The following is a 19,801-nucleotide window of genomic DNA, read 5'->3' as shown; positions in this document are numbered from 1 at the left end:
AGTAGTAGCCACATACTCCACACTACCACTAGACCTCGTGTCCATGGCGGTACCTTTGCAAGTCGCAGCAGGAGCAGCAGCATGGCTGCAGACAGGCGTTGAGTGTCCCGCACGGCTATACTTCACCCCTAGTGACCGAATTACCCCCCCCTACTCTACGACTAAACCCACGTTGTGTGTGTCCCGCACGGCTATACTTCACCCCTAGTGACCGAATTACCCCCCACACTCTATGACTAAACCCACGTTGTGTGTGTCCCGCACGGCTATACTTCACCCCTAGTGACCGAATTACCCCCCACACTCTATGACTAAACCCACGTTGTGTGTGTCCCGCACGGCTATACTTCACCCCTAGTGACCGAATTACCCCCCACACTCTATGACTAAACCCACGTTGTGTGTGTCCCGCACGGCTATACTTCACCCCTAGTGACCGAATTACCCCCCACACTCTATGACTAAACCCACGTTGTGTGTGTCCCGCACGGCTATACTTCACCCCTAGTGACCGACTTACCCCCCCTACTCTACGACTAAACCCACGTTGTGTGTGTCCCGCACGGCTATACTTCACCCCTAGTGTCCCGCACGGCTATACTTCACCCCTAGTGACCGACTTACCCCTGCACCCCCCCCCCCCCAACTCACATTACTGTACACACACCCCCCCAACTCACATTACTGTACACACACCCCCCCAACTCACATTACTGTATTTAAAGACTTGCGTCTCGCCCTTCGCATTTCCCACTCTGCATTGGCGGTGAGGGGGGTGTGGCCGCTGTCCCACGTGGCTCGGGTAGCGTTGCCAGGTTTTGAAGGGTTTTTTTAACCTCTAGATCTGGAGGTTTTTTGTTGTTGTTTGCAAGATACATTTATTTAGTATTTTTTTTTAACACGTAGCAGCAGGCTTCCTTTACCAATATCATCCATGATACAGGTGGGGGGTGTTGGGGGGTTAGATCGCGTAAATATATGAATGTGTCGTTAAACCCGCCACCACCCGACACAGCCAAATAGTAAGGGTTGTGTCACGTAAACAGAACGTGGACAATTCGTCACTAGTACAGCACTAGTGTATACTGTAGTGTATAGTAGTGTAGTGTATAGTGTAGTGTATAGTAGTGGAGTGTATAGTGTAGTGTATAGTGTAGTGTATAGTGTAGTGTATAGTGTAGTGTATAGTAGTGTAGTGTATAGTAGTGTATAGTGTATAGTAGTGTATAGTGTAGTGTATAGTAGTGTATAGTAGTGTAGTGTATAGTCGTGTAGTGTATAGTGTAGTGTATAGTAGTGTATAGTGTAGTGTATAGTAGTGTAGTGTATAGTCGCGTAGTGTAGTGTATAGTGTAGCGTATAGTAGTGTATAGTGTACAGTAGTGTAGTGTACAGTAGTGTATAGTGTAACAGTGTAGTGTATAGTGTAGTTATAGTGTAGTGTACAGTAGTGTAGTGTATAGTGTAGTGTATAGTGTATAGTAGTGTAGTGTATAGTAGTGTAGTGTATAGCAGTGTATAGTGTAGTGTACAGTAGTGTAGTGTATAGTGTAGTGTATAGTGTAGTGTATAGTAGTGTATAGTGTAATAGTGTAGTGTATAGTGTAGTATATAGTGTTTAGTGTACTAGTACAGCACACCGGTGCGTTGGAGAGCCAAGCCACAACATTTGCAATCTGAATACGACGTTTCGCCAGTGATCACAACCAGCTTCATCAGGAGAGAGGAATCCGATAAGCTATAAAGCTCTTTTGGTCAACAAATGTCCAGTGAGTGGGCACAGGGTCAGAAAGTTACAACAATGAAACAGTACCAAAAAAACTTGAATGCAATAAAGAATTAGAGCTTTCGTGACTGCATAAATTACTCATTGTTTTTTTCGGTAAAGTCACGTATGTAGGAATACCATAAAATTTTATTTAAAAAAATCAATCACGACGTTTCTACCGCAACACAAGCGATCTTCGCCAGGTGTAAAAAAAAACAAATCACGAAGGTAAATACAACAAGAAGATGAGAGACGAGAATTCAACAAATCTAAGAAAAATTTATGTGATGCACAACCAGTGAGGTCAACAACACAGTTAGACACTTACCTGGCGAACCACGAATTTCAGAAGAGTGTCTAACTGTGTTGTGGACCTGACTGGTTGTGCATCACATATTTTTTTCTTAGGTTTGTTGAATTCTCGTCTCTCATCTTCTTGTTGTATTTACCTCCGTGATTTATTTTTTACACCTGATGAAGATCGCTTGTGTTGCGGTCGAAACGTCGTGATTGATTTATTTAAGTATTATTTTATGGTATTCCTACATACGTGACTTTACCGAAAAAACCAATGCGTAACTTAAGTGTAGTTTTAATCATGTATATAAATTATGCTACTTATCATGCTATACTGTCTGTGATCTTGCATGCTGATGCTTGCTTGATATGTGGATGCACACACTCACATACCTGTCAGAACCCCTTATCATTGCCCCTTACCTTATTACAGACCAGTTCAGACCTTATTGGTCACCCCGTGCCCCTTATAAATCTCAACGTTCATCCTACAAAGTCCCATCGCAAGGAGAGAAACACAAACAAATAAGACAAAAACACGATTTTTGCCCGCATTGAAACGGCTGTACGCCGTACGGACATGAAAACTAAAATAAAAAGATAACTAAATGTGGGTTGACAGGTTACTGGCCCGTGGGCCGTATAAGGCACCACGAAATTATTTGGGTCTCTGGCCCTGCCAAGGCAACCGCAGGGGGGACTCGAAATTCAATAAATCTAGGAGAGCAAAACCTGGACAAGCAGTTGCGAGTAGCAGCAACATCGTCAATAGCCGGCTAACATCATCACCACGCCTCGCCCAAAGAGAAAGCAGTTCCAGCCCATCGCATTAGGGGGCGAGTTAATTAAATGTTTTGACCAAATATAAACGGGCTAATTTTTAAGTTGATCATTTTGTATGGCCCCGCGAATGATGTTATATATGGCCCTTGGCAGAAAAAAAGGTTCCCCGACCCAAGTTTAGACGAATATCCACGCGGGATTGGGTTAGTCTAAATAACGAAGCAGACACACAAAACGAACGCCTTCCCATATTTGCATCTCCGCATTGAAAAATACATCCGCGTTTGTTTTTTTCATTTTTTGTTCACACAACCCTCCCTTTCGCGGCCAGCAGCATTTGTTCAATATAAGTAACAATAATAGCAACACACCAAACTCTGGACTGGCTTCGACATTCAGTGACTCGATTGATCGAGGAATCGCAAACTTGGGCTCTTCTTAAACGGCTAGCACATTTATCATGGGGACATTATTTGTGTGTAAGGGGCCGTCCATAAATGACTTCACGCGATTTTGGACGATTTTTGACCCTCCCCCCTACCCCTTCGTCACACGACGTCACAAAAAGTCAGACCCCCCCCACCTCAAATATGACGTCACAAAGCTCTGTCCCCCCCCCCCCCCCCAAAAAAATATATAAAACATGCTTCAAATCGCTTTAAACTATTGACATTGTAGTGTGTATTTAATGTGGCGCTGCACTCTGATGTTGTAGGAGAAAACATTTATCAAAAAGTCTATTTAATTAAGCAGAACGTATTGTCTATATTTCTTCAAAGTTGGCGCATTTTGATGTGACGTCACATTTCTCACCCCCCCACCCACCCTCCTCGTCACACATCGTCACAAATGTCTGACCCCTCCCCCCTCCCCTAGGTGCGTGACGTCATTTATGGACGCCCCCTAAGTAACCAAGTAAGAATAGTAGTTTTAGTTTTACAAATTCGTGTTGTTTTTGTTGTTGTTGTATGGTGCACAAATGCTCTGTCCATCAGAGGGCAGAAACTCCCCAGACTTTTTGACCTTTTGCCGTTGTTTCTCTGCTCTCACATTTTCAAGTTTTCATTTATTAGGTATAGCCCTGTGAGCCATGCGGCCCTTAAGGCGGGTGCAACCGCAAACAAACAAAATTTGAACACAGAACATCTTGAAGCGACAACGCGTAACAGAAACATCCTGGAACAAGCCAGCAAATATTCCATACACACAAAAAAACGTGTTAAAACGCTGTGTGCAAAAAATCACAATGCGGTGCAAGCCAACAACAACCATAAGACAATTTAGATTAACCGTATGTTTTCGAATCACCAAAATAAAGCTATAAAAACAATGCAACAACAGTAATCATAGGAACTGTGATTTTAAATGTAACATTTCGTGAGACCAGGCCATAGAGATGTCTGCTTGTCTCAATCAGTTTCCAAGACAATGCATCGTTTCTACTTATCAGAGCATATTTTAGGTTTTCGTGTTCACCACCACAAGGTTTCCATTTGGTGTGTGAACATCTTAACACAAAGGTTCTATCGCCAGAAAGGTTAATACAACCTATGCCGATTTTTCATTCTTTGATACTGGCAACAAAAATGCCCCATGATACTCGTCACCCGAAGCCCCCCCCCACCCCCGCGAGCCCCCCCCCACCCGAGCCCCCCCCACCTAAGGCCTCCCCCCGCCCACCCGAGCCCCCCCCCACCACCCAAGCCCTCCCCCCGCCCACCCGAGGAGCCCCCCCCCACCCGAGGCTCCCCCCCGCGAGGCCTCCCCCCACCCACCCGAGGCTCCCCCCACCTGCGACCCCCCCCCATCCGAGGCCTCCCTCCGCCCACCCGATGCCCCCCCCCACCCGAGCCCCCCCACGCGAGCCCCTCCCCCCCACCCGAGCTCCCCCACACGAGACCGGCCGTTTTCCAAGTCGATGCTGCGAGTTTCAAAAGCTCCCACGACGCATTTGCTGCGTGAACACCAAGCCTCCTGTGGCAGGTGGATCACACAGCCGTCAAGCCACACGGTTTACCCCGTGTTGCAGTACAGGGGAATTGAGTTTTCAGGTCCACACGGCGTACAGCCGTTTCAATACGGGCAACAAACAACATGTTTTGACTATTTGTTTGTGTTTCTCCCTTGTGATGGGACCTTGTAGGATGAACGTTGAGATTTATAAGGGGTACGGGGTGACCAATAAGGTCTGAATTGGTCTGTACTAAGGTAGGGCACTGATAAGGGGTTGACAGGTGTGTAGTTGTGAGTGTAGTAGTGGTGAGTGTCGTAGTGGTGAGTGTCTATTTGTGTTTCTGCCTTGTGATGGGGACTTTGTAGGATGAACGTTGAGATTTAGAAGGGGCACGGGGTGACCAATAATGTCTGAATTGGTCTGTACTAAGGTAGGGCACTGATAAGGGGTTGACAGGTGTGTAGTTGTGAGTGTAGTAGTGGTGAGTGTTCGTAGTGGTGAGTGTCTATTTGTGTTTCTGCCTTGTGATGGGACCTTGCAGGATGAACGTTGAGATTTATAAGCACACCGGGGTGACGAATAATGTCTAAACTGGTCTGTGATAAGTTAGGGCACTGATAAGGGGTTCTGACAGGTCTGGGATCACCAACAAAGAAGAGAGAGAGAAAAAAATCCAAAGTCCAACTGCGTGTACCACGCGTCACTGTCGCCGTGTTTTTAGGGCTCAGCGTGGGCAGAGTTCGAGTGAGCTCGCGCTCACGACGAGGATGAGCGGGAGCTCGCCCGATGATGATTCACGCTCCCTCCACGACATCGGCAAAGGCGTTGCGTGGTTCGTTTGTGGCAAGCAACTCGTGTGTGTCGTGACGAGCGCGACCTTTCTGATGTATTCGTTTTCGGCAATCGTTGTACGGATAGCGAGTGCCGGATTCTCGTAGAAGCAAAAGTAGCTCCAAATGTAGCTACGGGCCCCCGCACTTTCAGGGGCCCCGCGCTAAATGCTTTTCAAGCTATCAATTCTGGTTCAGTGATTCTGCACTTGCTCTATTACTATAGTACAAGACTGCCTTCAACTTTTACCAACGACCGGGTGTTTAAGGTTAGCGATCTGACGTATTTTCTGGCTGCATAGCAAATTAAAACAATGCAATTACTTTACTATACAAGTTAAAATGTTGTGTTTTTAATATTTAAATTCAGGACCTCTCATATAACAACATATGCTGCACGCCCCACACTAGCTTAATCCGGCACTGACGACAGCGAGGAGGAGGGCCTATTTGGAAAACTTTATTTCGGGAAAGCGACTCGGAGATTGTGACCTCAGGCCGAAGCGTTTTTAATCCGTGTACCTTACGTGCAATGGCACGTGACGCCGTCCCAATCAGCTCACGTCTCCCGTAAAGTTAAACTTTTTTTTTATTTTACCAGGTAAGGCCCACTGAACTATACAGATCTTTTTCAGAAGCGACCGGGCCACAAACGATAGCTCAACGCAGCGGCCTGTCATCATGTGGACATTTATATCAGCAGCCAAATTACAGGTGCTTCAACATTTTTTCTAACACTTCTGAGAATATGCAACAACGGCACAAAATGTTTGCTGCCTCCGAGCTCTGGTGGACCACCTGGAAAAGATTCCAGGCACGCGTTGACAACGATGGCGAGCAAGTGGAGGTTTGCTTTTTGAAGCTATTAATATGACATTTATAATCACGTTACAATGTATTATCCGTTCTTTTTGCATTAAAAAGGGTAATCACATCTAAGTGTTAACATTTTTTTTGAAACATCCCGTACTCCAGACGCACGTTGATTCCATGTGGAGGGGGGAAACCGGAGGAGCCGGAGAAAACCCCCACGCGACCACGGGAAGAACCTGTACACTCCTTAATATACGGGGAGTAATATCGAACCCACGACCTCCTTGTGTGGCCACTCCCACTGAACTCCTCCCCCTCTCAGCCACCGCCCACTGTGAAAACAGACGCCGCTCCTCCTCCACGCAACTCGCTTCTGCACGCTCCTTCCCGCCTCCCTCCCCGCTCGTCATCATCACCATCATCAACCCTCCCATTCCCGACAGCTTGCGCCGGGAATTCCTTCTCCTGGAAAATAGGGCTTGGTAGCTCATCGGATCCCTCCAGTATAAATACATATTCCGACACCCCCCGCCACCTGCCCTGTTCCTCGTACACTTTTGCGTGCTCATTTTAATCCCTCTTCCTGCTACTTGTCTCGAGCCGTAACCCTTCGTCTATCTTGGACACCCTTTTGCTCACACACTACCACACACCTCGTTGTTTTGAATCGTATGTCCACCCCCTCCCTCTTCCCGTATGTTTCCCCAGAAATATTGACACGAACAAACAGAACAAACGCCGAATCGGGTGCAAGGACGCGTGGAAGAGACGCGCGCGCTTGGGGACTGCACAAAGAGGAGGAGACACGGAAAGCGGGGGAACGCACGGCTTGGAGAATCGATGCAAATTTTGAGACATCGGCGTTGCTGCCTGCCTGTTCAAGTGGCCTTGTGGGGCAGGACACGGCCAAAAAGTGAACTGGAAGTGCCACAGATTCACACACCCACGCTCTCAAACGTTCGCACGCCCACTCAGAAAATCTCACTCGTACACAGACAAATACCTCCCCGTATAGCCTTTATGAAAAGGGACGTAAGGCAACACTTAACTGCTTAAAAAAAAACTGAACCATTTTACGAGGCAAGGCCCATTGAGCTAGGCAACTTTTTTTCAGAAGCAACCTGGCCACAAATGACGAGTGGCTTATCGCGTGGAAATGTACAGCGGCCAAATACTCTAAAAGGCACACGTTGTGTCGACCTTAGGACCGATTTGGATAAATGGTAACTTGACCGTTTACAGTGAGCGGGAATCAAACCCGGGTTTTCACGGGTTCGTAGCGCAGCGTGCTCACCGATGCACCACCGCTCCCACCCTCACAAGATAAACTTTCAAAAATCTACAAACTTACTCGTAAAACCGAGTTAAGGAGAAGTCATTTCAGCTGAATATTTTTTGTAGTCACTTCTCAATCTACCGCTTGAATAAAGGCATCCCTTTCCAAAAAAAAGTGGTGGTTTGTCGTTATGACCATACTTCACCACGCTGGTGACCAGTGCCGGATTAAGCACAGTGCGGGGCCTGTATGTTATAAAGGGGTCCGAAATAGTAGTATTAAAAAAAATGTACTTGCATAGTAAAGTAACATTTCTCATTTGCTATACAGCCAGATAAAACTACAAATCGCTCACCTTAAACACCCAGTCGTTCATAAAAGTTGAAGGCGGTATAGTACTATAGTAATAGAGCAAAGTGCAGAATCATCGAAACCAGAATTGACAGCTTGAAAGCATTTAGCGCGGGGCCCTTGAAAGCGCGGGGCCCATAGCTACATATGTAGCTACTTGTGCTACTAGGAGAATCCGGCACTGGAGTGTACGAATTAGGGGGGGCAGAGGGCGAGCGGAAGCAGCAGAAACAATTCCCGGCAACTGCGCCCAGACACGACGAGGCGGTGGGTGGATGGTTGGGCGGTGGTCAACGTGGGTGGGTTGATGCAATGCACAAGCGCACGGCCTTGAATAGCTTAAGGTGGTGGAGGAGGGGGGTGGGGGGGGGTACAGTCAATAAAAACACACCAGTGCATCAAATTAGTAAACTTTTATTTCAGCAGGTGAAAAAAAGAACCCTGGGACGTTAAAAACCTATTTTGCAAGGGAGACCTGGCAAGGAGTCAAAAATAAAAACCACCACACCACATTAGTTCAGTTTGTATTTATTAGGTATAGAGGCCCTGTGAGCCACGCGGCTCTCGACTCGGGTGCAATCGCAACAAAACAAAAACGTGAGCAAAGATCTTCAAAAAGAGACTACGCGCAACTGAAAAAAAATCCATTACGAGATAGTACAATGAAACAAACAGTAAAAAAACAATTACAATGATCAATGACATTTTCTTCCAATCTGAAATCAGACGGTGCTATTTTAAGATATTGGCAGTGGCATAGTAACATCATCATCAGCTCAGATGGTGCGGTAATCAGCCAGATGCCCCCCACCCCCCCCTCTCAAATATTGAGATTCATCTCACACGGGTGGACCTAGAGGCTCACACACACACACACCTCTCACCGGTTCCTCGTGCCAAACAACAGAAACCCCATTACGCTCACCGTCTCTCTAAACGTCACTTTTCACCGACGTTAGTAGGGAATCGAACTCGGGTCGCCAAGGTTCACGCGGAGAAGAAGTGCCACGGACACTCCCCTCCCCACCCCCCCTCGCGATATGGTCGCATCCATGGGGTGCAGCAGCAGAATAGTCTGGGAGGAATCCGATGAGCTATAAAGCTCTTTTTCTGGAGGGGGGGGGGGGCGGGGACAGGGGTCAGAACGTTACAAAGAAAAAAACACGATAGGAGTGTAAAGTAGATAAAAATGGCGTTAAAAATACAAAATGCAACTTTTTTGTATTCTCTGGTTCTTTCTGTAAAGTCACGTAGCTAGAAAAATATGAAAAAATAAAACAAAATAAATTTCGATTTAAAGCTTTCGTGACTGCAAGGATTCATCTTCTTTGGTTCTTTCGGTAAAGTCACGTAGAATGAGAATAAAATAATAAATTAATAATATAAAATAACACAATAAAATTCTCACGACGTTTCGGCCACAACACAAGTGGCCTTCATCAGGTGAAGGGACGAGACTGTTATTTTATATTATTAATTTATTATTTTATTCTCATTCTACGTGACTTTACCGAAAGAACCAAAGAAGATGAATACAAAATAAAGTGAATAAAAAAATAATAATAACCAATGTCAAAAACCACGACGTTTCGATCGCAACACAAGCGGTCGTCATCAGGAACGGGAGGGGGGTGGTTATCCTCTGAAGGCAAACTGTTTATAAAGGTTTAGAGATGGGCTGGGAAGCTAATGTTGATGTGGGAGCAGGCCCTGGACACCGGCAGTAGGTCTACACCAAAGCATTGCACCTCGCTACATACAGCCACACTGCCGGACGGTGGAGGTTGACAAAAACACACAAATCAAGTCACGACCCAAAGTGGTCAACGACATCTTTACAATCATTGCCGAGCTTATAACCATCGTCCGCGGTTTAAATTGTGTCTGTATATACGGATGGCTTTATGAACGAATCTTTGTTGATAGCCAGTGGGTTTGCAAAGGAGCATCGTCTTAGAGAAATACATTTCGTGTGAGCCAGCCGCATTAAAATAATGATCAGCCACGGCAGAAGTATTGGTCCTGCCGTGTTTAAAATCTGCCTTGTGCTCACGAACACGGTCCGAGACATGTCGCTTAGTTTCGCCAATGTAACTGCTGCCGCAGATACAGCTTAGTTTGTAGACGCCGGGATATTGCATGTTAGGAATCTTGTCCTTCACAGATGGGATCAGATCACGAATTTTATGCACGGTGTTAAATCGGACCTGGATATCGTGTTTGTTCACGATTTTGGAAATGGTTTTGGTTACCCCCTGCTATGCATGGCAAGGTGATGGTTTTGATTGAATAAAAAAGGTAATGACCGTCTCCAGGAGGTAAAAACACGTGTGTGTGTGGGGTATTCGCGACGAACGTTTAGTGAACGTTGCATGAGGTGTCATCGTTGCAAGCAGCAGCAGTAAGCAGCGAGCAGTAAGCGGAGACTTCAGCAAACCCCCCTTCACCCCTTCACCCACTCTTCATCAACACCACCCCATCCCATTTTCACCAATCTCCCCCCCCCGCCCTTCACCCCCCCCCTTCACCCCCCCCACCCCCCCTTCACCCACCCCCCCTTCACCCCCCCCACCCCTTCACCCCCCCACCCCCCCTTCACCACCCCACCCCCCTTCACCCCCCCCACCCCCCTTCACCCCCCTACCCCCCCTTCACCCCACCCCCCTTCACCCCCCCCACCCCTTCACCCCACCCCCCTTCACCCCACCCCCCTTCACCCCCCCCTTCACCTCCCCCACCCCCCTTCACCTCCCCCACCCCCCTTCACCTCCCCCACCCCCCTTCACCTCCCTTCACCCCCCTTCACCTCCCTTCACCCCCCCCACCTCCCTTCACCCCCCCCACCCTCCTTCACCCCCCCCACCCTCCTTCACCCCCCCCCACCCTCCTTCACCCCCCCCCACCCTCCTTCACCCCCCCCCACCCCCCTTCACCCCCCCACCCCCCTTCACCCCCACCACCCCCTCTTACCCAACCCCACCCCCCCCGACCGGAAGCGCCTTATAAGGGCACCACCAGCGACGAGCGTGGGCGGGGGGGATTCCGGTCGGTGACGTCACCACCGCTGGGGATATCCGGCGCCGCTGACGTCACCGCTTCCGTTTCTCAGAAACAGGCGAATTGAGTCACTTGGGCAGTCGACACCAGCCCGTGGTCTATCCACTGCTGGATGAAGGCCCCCCCCCCATCCCCCTCCCGCCCCCCATCCCCCTCCCGCCCCCCAAAAGGCGTCGCAATCTCTTACACCAACCATCCTGTGGCCTCAACAGAATGTTATTTTTTTCATCATAATCATTTAGAATATTTATTTAGACGAAGCTGTTTTTTTGTTCTTTCTCACAGATATCCAGATTTCTAAGCTGCGATACCTCGACGTTTCGGGCGATGGCCCTTATTCGTAGCGACGTAAATCACGCGGCCTCAAACCGTTTGATTTACGTGTCGTGAAGAAAGTCCCCCCCCACCCCCCCCCCCCCATTCGATATTCATCCTTTGACGGACACACCACGCGCGGTGAACGCGTGCCGGCCTTCATAGCTGCTACTCGCTAACAGCACTCGACCCAAAAGTCTCGCAGAGGCTATACGGGGGCCTTTGTCTTTGTTACGTGTAGCAATGGGTGCGATAATTGACAAGGAAATATCAACACGAAGCGAGGTGTTCATTTACCATTGGGCTGGTTTATTTCTTAAGTTTCCTCCTCCAACACCACCACCCCCCCCAAGCGAAATGGGGGTTTGTAGTAATTATAATTAACAAAAAATACGCGAATTGACAAGGACCACAACATGGACCCCGGCCAATAGCACCACGGTGAAAACAAAAATAACTTAGCCAGGCAAAAAAACAGTCGCAACCATCAATCCCACCCATCACAGCACATGGCGATCCCACCCCACTCGCATTTCAACATCCGTAACCAGCCACATGAGACCCCCTCCCCCACCACCCCAGGGGTCAATTAGCAACAGCAATTCTGTTGCGTCATTGCAGCGTTGCCGAATTAAGATCGCAGAGCGCACATCACCTTTGTCCAACATCCACAACATTCACTGTGCAGGTTGTGGAATTATGAAATTAATCCGAATCAGAATATTTAAACTGGAGGAATCCGATGAGCTATAAAGCTCTTTCTCCCCCCCCCTCCCCACAGATGTTCAGTAAATCAGTTCCTGTGGCGGCCTTAATCATCTAGCGGTGGATAAGTTCATAGCTGCCGCTGATTACAATTGTTATACGATCGTGTGATTAAGCCTAGGGTTGGCGTCCTATCGATTCGGCGACGCACGGCTCTGCTCCACAAATGTCTTGAAATCTGTCGACGTGCTCTTACGCAATCACTCGCTCGGACACTTCACGAGTGACTCACCCTCGCTCACTCAACCCCCACTCACTCACTCACCCACTCAACCTCACTGACTCACTGCGACACAGTAGCACGTGTTAAAAAAATATTATTACAAACAAAAAAATTCCGAGACCGCACAGCGATCAACGACATCATTTTAGATCATTCGTAACAACAATCTCTTGTGTGTATTTATATATGTGTAAAAAAATAATAAATTAAAATAATCGGGAGAAATTGTTTCACTTTGGAGCGGCGTGTGCCCTTCCGCCTCTTCGAACAAAGGACCGCGTGTCTTGCTCGGCTTTGGGTCTCCCGATTTCCCAAGACCAGCGACGTCTTACAAAGTCTCTTCTCAGTCTCAATCCTTCCTTCCCTTTCCTTCACACGCCACCGACTGACTGGTCCCCGCACACGAAGGAATCTTCACGTGGCGATGCGTCTTGAGAATGGTCCCGGTTGTCGTGTCGGTCATTCTTCGTTATTTCTCGCACGCGACGACAATGGGTTACCCGTGTAGCCTTAAGTTCCTTAACAGACTGTTGGGGCAAGTTCTGCGAGCGATTAGCCACCATGTCTATAAAGGCCGGCACGGCACACGAGTGGGGGATGGGTGGCCAGCACCACGCCCGGCCGCCTTTGTCTCCCTAGTGGCGACGTTTACACAATCGCACGGGGCATTCACTCATCTGAGGACGAGTCCACCTAGGAGCGCACTCGCGCGCACTTATAAACAAAGACCACAGACAAAAGGTTGTTGTGGTGTGGCTAGGCACTACGCCCGTCCGCCTTTGTCTCCCCAGTGTATACACACACACAAACCCGCAGTCGGTGTGCGAGATATTCCGCCAACCGATGTTGTCCGTGAGCAGTTAATCGGAAAATCTCGGAGTATCCGTGTTCGAAGGCGCACTGCGCTAACCGCTGCGCCACCGCTCTCCACGTGTTGTAAAGCACGCCGGTAACTGCGACTTGCCTCGGCCTCCAGCACGCGGCGTCGGTCCTGGACTGACCATACTTTCACCACGTTGGCTCATCCGCTCGCCACTGATGTTAGCCGTGGCGCGAGAATGGGACACGTGGCATGGGATCACTGGGCGTCCTCTGACAATTGTAACAACAAATAAATTCCCTGAAACTTTAACAAGAGTCATTAACTTAAATTGAGCTTTGTATGTTACCATGCAAGGCCCAACGAGCTACGTTGGCTCTCTTGCAGAAGCCACCCGGCTCGTCACAAATGATGGCTCAACAAAGCGACTTATCATCGCCACGTGGACATTTATAGCAGCAAGGCTGGAGGTGGGGGAAACCCGAAGGACCCGAAGAGGGAAATCGACGCGACCACGGAGAGAGGCAGTCAGTTTCGGTCGGGATCGAACCCATGAACTCCTGCATACCGGGCGAGGTAGTTAACATCTCCTACCCACCGCGGCGCCCCCCCCCCAACACACAAAAAAGACAAAGATCCCCCATATAGCCTTAACAGACTGTAGGGGCAAGTGCTGGTAGCGAGCCTCACCTATGAAGGCCGGAACGGTACACGAGGGGGTGGGTGGCCAGCACCACGCCCGACCGCCTTTGTCTCCCCAGTGGCGATGTTTACTACACACCGCACCGGGTACTCATTTGAGGCTCAGTCGACCTAGGGGAGGCCCGGGACCGGTTCAGATAATCGTCACTGGTGTTGGCCGTGAGCGGGAATCGAACCCGGGTCCCCTCTACACACACTTACACACACTAACACACACTTACACACACTAACACACACCTACACACACAAAAACCGAATCGCCGATCAACCGGGCACTCTCGCTCGATGCAATCGCTCCGGTCACCGCCTTCGCAGCGCCGAGCAACAGTCGCACGCGACTCAAGTCTCTCGCAGTCTCTCGGGACCGACACTGGAGTTCAGTTCGGGGTCGATAACGAGGCAGCGTCCACCTCCACCGCCTCCATCCCGACGCTCGTTCTTCCACCCACAGCTCGCACGCTGCCCGGCACCACCACCACCACCATCACCCTCTCTCTCTCTCAGCACGCCGCCACCGCCATGCAGTTCAGGCTGAGTTGACCCAGAGGCTGCGGGTGGTAGCGGACTATGTGGGGTCCTTTCCATTCGCCGGCCTTTGTCGTCGAGACTTCGCGTGCCGGCGAGGGCTTCTGCTGCTGCTGCTGCTCCTGCTGCTGATGATGATAGTGCTGCTGCTGTATGCGGGGTCGTTTTGGAGGCGAGCCTTCATCATCATCGGCCCCCTCTTCCGACGAGGACCTCTTTCGGCACAGCCTGGCGAGCGGGCCAGGCAGCTCAGTTGCCAACGTGGTGGTGGTGGTGGTGGTCGAGTCGCTGGTTGACACCACCATAGACTTCTCGGTGATGGTGGTGGTGGTGGTGGCCGGAGCCGTCGTCTCAGCAGCGGGCACGGCCGGGGCAGCGAGCGGGGCAGAATGAGAGCAGCCGAGCGTCCTCGGAGACCGATCACCGCAAGTCCACTGCTGCTGCTGCTCCTGCTGCTCCTGCTGCTGCTCCTTCTCCTGCTGCTGCTGCTGCTGATACTGCTGGTACTCGCACAGCTGCCGGTACTTTTCCCCCAGGTAAGCCTGCTTGGCGTTCCGCAGGACGTAGGAGACCAGGAGTCCTCGGTGGAGTCGCATGCCGCCGCGCTGGGTTCGAAACCCTTGGAGCTTGGCGAGCGAAACGGCGATCATGCGCTTCGACTCCATCTCTCGCTCTCGAGCAGTCCGGGGAATTTCACTTCTTTTCCACCGCTCTCACCTCTTTTTTTTTGGGGGGGGGGGGGCTCTACGTCCGCTCGTCGTGGCCCGTCTCGTGGGGTTGGTGGGAAAAAGAGTTCGGCACTCGGGACAAAACTTTTGAAACGCTTTGCCTGACCGGCTGCACAAATCGTATGTCGATTCCGACGTGGAAAGTCCCGGAGGAGGTTCGGGTGGGTCACGGGGACGCCGCCGTTCCGTTCGACCTGGGAGTGGTGCGGCGGTGGACGAGGTGGACGAGGTGCGGGAGCGGAGAGGTCCCGAGCGGCACAAAGAATCACAAAGACGACTGACCCCTGTCGCGGCTTTATAAAGCAGCCGGCGTCACGGCCGCGGTGGGGGTGGGGGGGGAGGTGCTGGGGTGGGTGGGTGGTGCCGGCGAGTGGGGTAAGAGGTGGGAGGGGTCGATGGACGGACCCGCCCCCTTCCGTCCACTGGGGTGGGTTGGGTGGGAGGTGCCGGCGAGTGGGGTAAGTGGGAGGGGTCGATGGACGGACCCGCCCCCTTCCGTCCACTGGGGTGGGTTGAGTGGGAGGTGCCGGCGAGTGGGGTAAGAGGGGGGAGGGGTCGATGGACGGACCCGCCCCCTTCCGTCCACTGGGGTGGGTTGGGTGGGAGGTGCCGGCGAGTGGGGTAAGAGGTGGGTCGATGGTCGGACCCGCCCCCTTCCGTCCACTGGGGTGGGTTGGGGGGGGCGGTGGGGTGGGGGGGACCCTTTCCGTGACGGAAGCCCCAGCCAGAGCCTTGCCCTGCCCCACCCCGCCACCACCGCCGCCCATCCCCCACCGCGTGCCCCATTACTCATCGGCCCCGCGACGTCACTGGGCGCGCGGCTCCGCCCCCCCCCACTGCCCCCGGTCGCTATGGCAACCCGGCCGTGCTGGTCGGGATACGTAGCGACGGCTGTTGTCTTGGAGATGTTTCTCTGTGATGATGTTGTTGTTGCACCTCCGATGAGCGCGGTTGGTTACGTACGGTGCGAAAGAAGTTCAAGATACACACATGCTGCTCATAGACTCAACACTGCCCATAGACTCAACACTGCCCATAGACTCAACACTACCCATAGACTCAACACTGCACCATAGACTCAACACTGCCCATAGACTCAACACTGCCCATAGACTTAACACTGCCCATAGTCTCAACACTACCCATAGACTCAACACTACCCATAGACTCAACACTGCCCATAGACCAACACTGCCCATAGACTCAACACTACCCATAGACTCAACACTGCCCATAGACTAACACTAACCATAGACTCAACACTACCCATAGACTCACACTCAACACTACCCATAGACTCAACACTGTCCATAGACTAACACTGCCCATAGACTCAACACTGCACCATAGACTCAACACTGCCCATAGACTCAACACTGCCCATAGTCTCAACACTACCCATAGACTCAACACTGCCCATAGACCAACACTGCCCATAGACTCAACACTACCCATAGACTCAACACTGCCCATAGACTCAACACTGTCCATAGACTAACACTGCCCATAGACTCACACTCAACACTACCCATAGACTCAACACTGTCCATAGACTAACACTGCCCATAGACTCAACACTGCACCATAGACTCAACACTGCACCATAGACTCAACACTGCCCATAGACTCAACACTCAACACTACCCATAGACTCAACACTACCCATAGACTTCGCATTGCACCTCCGATTAGCACGGTTGGCTACGTACGGTGCGAAAGAAGTCCAGCGTACATACAACCTTCGTGCGTACACACGTGCGTTGCGCAACGTAAGGCATGCAATTGGTCTCACGAGGATCGCGTGAGTAAAATAAACGCGTCGCTAAACCCACCATCCACACGACACAGCCAATCCGTAAGGTGTATGTTAGGGGCCGTCCATAAATGACGTCACGCGATTTTGAAGATTTTTGCCCCTCCCCCCTCCTTCGTCACATGGCGTCACAAAAAGTCAGACCCCCCCCCCTCAAATATGACGTCACAAAGCTCTGCCCCCCCCCAAACCATATTTCCATTTTTAGAAATAAAACATGCTTCAAATCGTTTTAAACTATTGTCATTGTAGTGCGTATTTAATGTGGCACTGCACTCTGATGTTGTAGTAGTGTTGTTATAACAACTAGTGTTGTTATAACAATTCTATATTTATTTAAAGTTGCGCATTTTGATGTGACGTCACATTTCTCAACCCCCCTCCTCCCTCGTCACACATCGTCACAAATGTCTGACCACCCCCTCCCCCCTAGGTGCGTGACGTCATTTATGGACGGCCCCTTACAGTGAGATGGAGAGTCACCAACGCACTACGAGCATTTACAATTTCTAGCGCTGCGACGTTTCGCTGAGTGATTCAAGGCCGTAATTATAATAAATATTGGGGGGGGGGGACACACACCCCTCCCCACCAATATTCAAATATGCTCAAAATGCCCCCCCCCCCCTCCCAATATATTGCTATATAATAGATTTATGTTGATATGATTGTGGTTATGGTTGTACTTTATAAATCCCTAATCTCTGCCATTACATACAATGAAACAAGAAAAAGTAAAAAAACAGAGCAATGTAATACAATACACTATTAGACATTGTTGTACAAAATAAATAAATAAAAGTCTATCCTATGTTTTAGTGCATTTTTTTAATATTTTAGGCAGGAAATTCGTTTTCAATTTTAGATTTTTTTTCTGGGGGGGGGGGGGGGATCCCCAGACCCCCTGGAAGATTTGCCCCCCCCCCCAATGTTGACTCCATGGCTACGGCCTTGGGGTGATTACAACAACAGCCACCACCAGCCTCATATTCTTATCTCTTTCGGTAAAGTCACGTTGAAGGGAAACAATAAAATAATAATATATATATAAAACAATAAAATTCTCACGACGTTCCGACCATAACACAAACGGTCGTCATCAGGTGTGAAAACCCAACGGCAAGAAACATTTGAAAGAAGTGGCGGTTTGTATTTATTTATTTTTAAACGGTGTTTGTTTTATTTAAAAAAAAACGTTAGCACCACGGGCAGCGATCTGGCAGTTTGTTTAGAAGGACGAGTCCATCTATGTTCTGAAAAGAGGAGGGGGGAGACGAAAAATTAATGTATGCTGTCTGAAAGCCACTGTAAGCGTGAACAATCAATGAAGGCCTGAAATGGTTTATCAAATCCTTCCAATGATTGCTAAGCCAGAATCCATCTTCTCGGTTGAAATTGTCTCTGTGCTTGTATATGTGGATAGCCTCATGAACGAATCTCTCATGGTAGCCAGATGGCTTACAAAGAACCTCTGTCTTGGAGAAGTCAATGTCATGTGAGCCTACTGAATTATAACAATGATATGCCACGGCCGAGGTGTTGGTCCTACCGTGTTTAAGGTCCGCTTTGTGTTCACGAATGCGGTCCGAGACATGGCGTTTGGTTTCTCCAATGTAACTACTACCACAAAGGCAACTTAGTTTGTAGACACCAGGGTACTGTATGTCCGGAATCACATCTTTTACAGATGGAACCAGATCACGGATTTTATGCAATGTGTTGAAACGGACCTGAATTTTGTGTTTATTCAAGATTTTGGAGATCTTTTTTGTGATCCCCGCAATGTAGGGTAAAGTGATGGTTTTGAAAGGCTCCTCAAGAGGGTCCTTCTTCATGGTTTGAGTGATAGCTTTGCGGATTGTATAGTCGGAGTAACCATTAGCTTTAAGAGCTTGGTGTACGTGCTTGAGTTTACTGCCTATGTGTTACTGGTCAGATATGCATTGGGCTCTATGGTACAGAGTCTTGATGAGAGAATTCTTCTGTGATGGATGGTGGTGGGAATCCGGTTTCAGATAAGCATCCATATGGGTAGCTTTCCTGTAGACAGAGTGGCTCATTGAACCATCAGGTCTCTTTTTTATTAGGACATCCAAAAAAGGTAGCTTGCCATCTTTTTCGACTTCCATGGTAAATCTGATGGCTGGGTGTATGGAATTGATGTGGTCGAAGAATTGGTCTAGAGCAAGCCGGCCATGTGGCCAGATGACAAAAGTGTAATCCACGTACCTCTTCCATAAGGTTGGGCGCAGAGTGGCAGTCTGGATGGCGTCAGTCTCAAATTTCTCCATGAAAATGTTAGCTATAACCGGAGATAGGGGGGAGCCCATTGGGGTGCCCTCACTTTGTTTGTAGAAAGTTCCATTCCAAGTGAAGTATGTATTGGTTAAGCAGTGTCTCACCAGGGGGGGTACCTCAGTGTTTAGTCCTTGATGAACCAAGTCTTCAATGATTGTGGTGGTGTCAGGTACAGGAACTTTGGTGAATAAGGAAACTACATCAAAACTGACAAGCAGGTCGTCTGTGGACAGGGAAATACCCTTGATTGTCGATACCAGGTGAGTAGAATTTTGTACCGCAGAGATGTTTTTTTCTAGTGAAAGGACGCAGGAATTCAGACAGAAAACGAGCCAGTTTGTAGGTGGGGGAGTTGATAGTAGAGACGATGGGACGAAGGGGTGTATCTACTTTATGTATTTTTGGTAAGCCGTATAATATTGGTGGCCTGGCAGCAGAAGGTTTCAACGAAAACTGTTTAGATTGATCAATTAATGTGGTTGA

At 49.5% G+C, this 19,801-nt stretch overlaps 2 protein-coding genes across 3 annotated transcripts in view; both read right to left on the bottom strand.

Moving 5' to 3' along the window:
• The window catches only part of LOC116955344 (carnitine O-acetyltransferase-like), a 53,747-nt gene extending 53,113 nt beyond the window's left edge, over positions 1-634 (bottom strand). Inside the window, exon 1 of one of the 2 annotated variants that reach the window (XM_076053040.1) lies at positions 54-634. In XM_076053040.1, the coding sequence (XP_075909155.1) occupies positions 54-83 (30 nt within the window). In that variant the 5' untranslated portion in view covers positions 84-634. The remainder of the gene's footprint in view (positions 1-53) is intronic. The other variant, XM_076053041.1, reaches the window with a different exon arrangement.
• An 11,098-nt stretch (positions 635-11,732) lies between these two features.
• Positions 11,733-15,490, bottom strand: LOC116955379 (uncharacterized). Its single transcript, XM_032976410.2, has one exon. It carries the CDS (start codon positions 15,142-15,144, stop codon positions 14,455-14,457), a length of 690 nt encoding a protein of 229 aa, XP_032832301.2. The 5' UTR covers positions 15,145-15,490; the 3' UTR covers positions 11,733-14,454.
• Positions 15,491-19,801: the final 4,311 nt, after the last annotated feature.

The sequence above is a fragment of the Petromyzon marinus genome, chromosome 59 (assembly GCF_048934315.1).
Source record: "Petromyzon marinus isolate PM22_M1 ecotype Great Lakes invasive population chromosome 59, UKy_Petmar_22M1.pri1.0, whole genome shotgun sequence".
NCBI lineage: Eukaryota > Metazoa > Chordata > Hyperoartia > Petromyzontiformes > Petromyzontidae > Petromyzon > Petromyzon marinus.
The sequence above is the reverse complement of the archived record's forward strand: the minus strand, read 5'-3'. Positions and strand labels throughout refer to the sequence as shown.

What these genes read in the sequence shown, in the direction of transcription:
- LOC116955379 (XM_032976410.2), bottom strand. Translation starts at nt 15,144, where the DNA reads ATGGAGTCGAAGCGCATGATCGCCGTTTCGCTCGCCAAGCTCCAAGGG.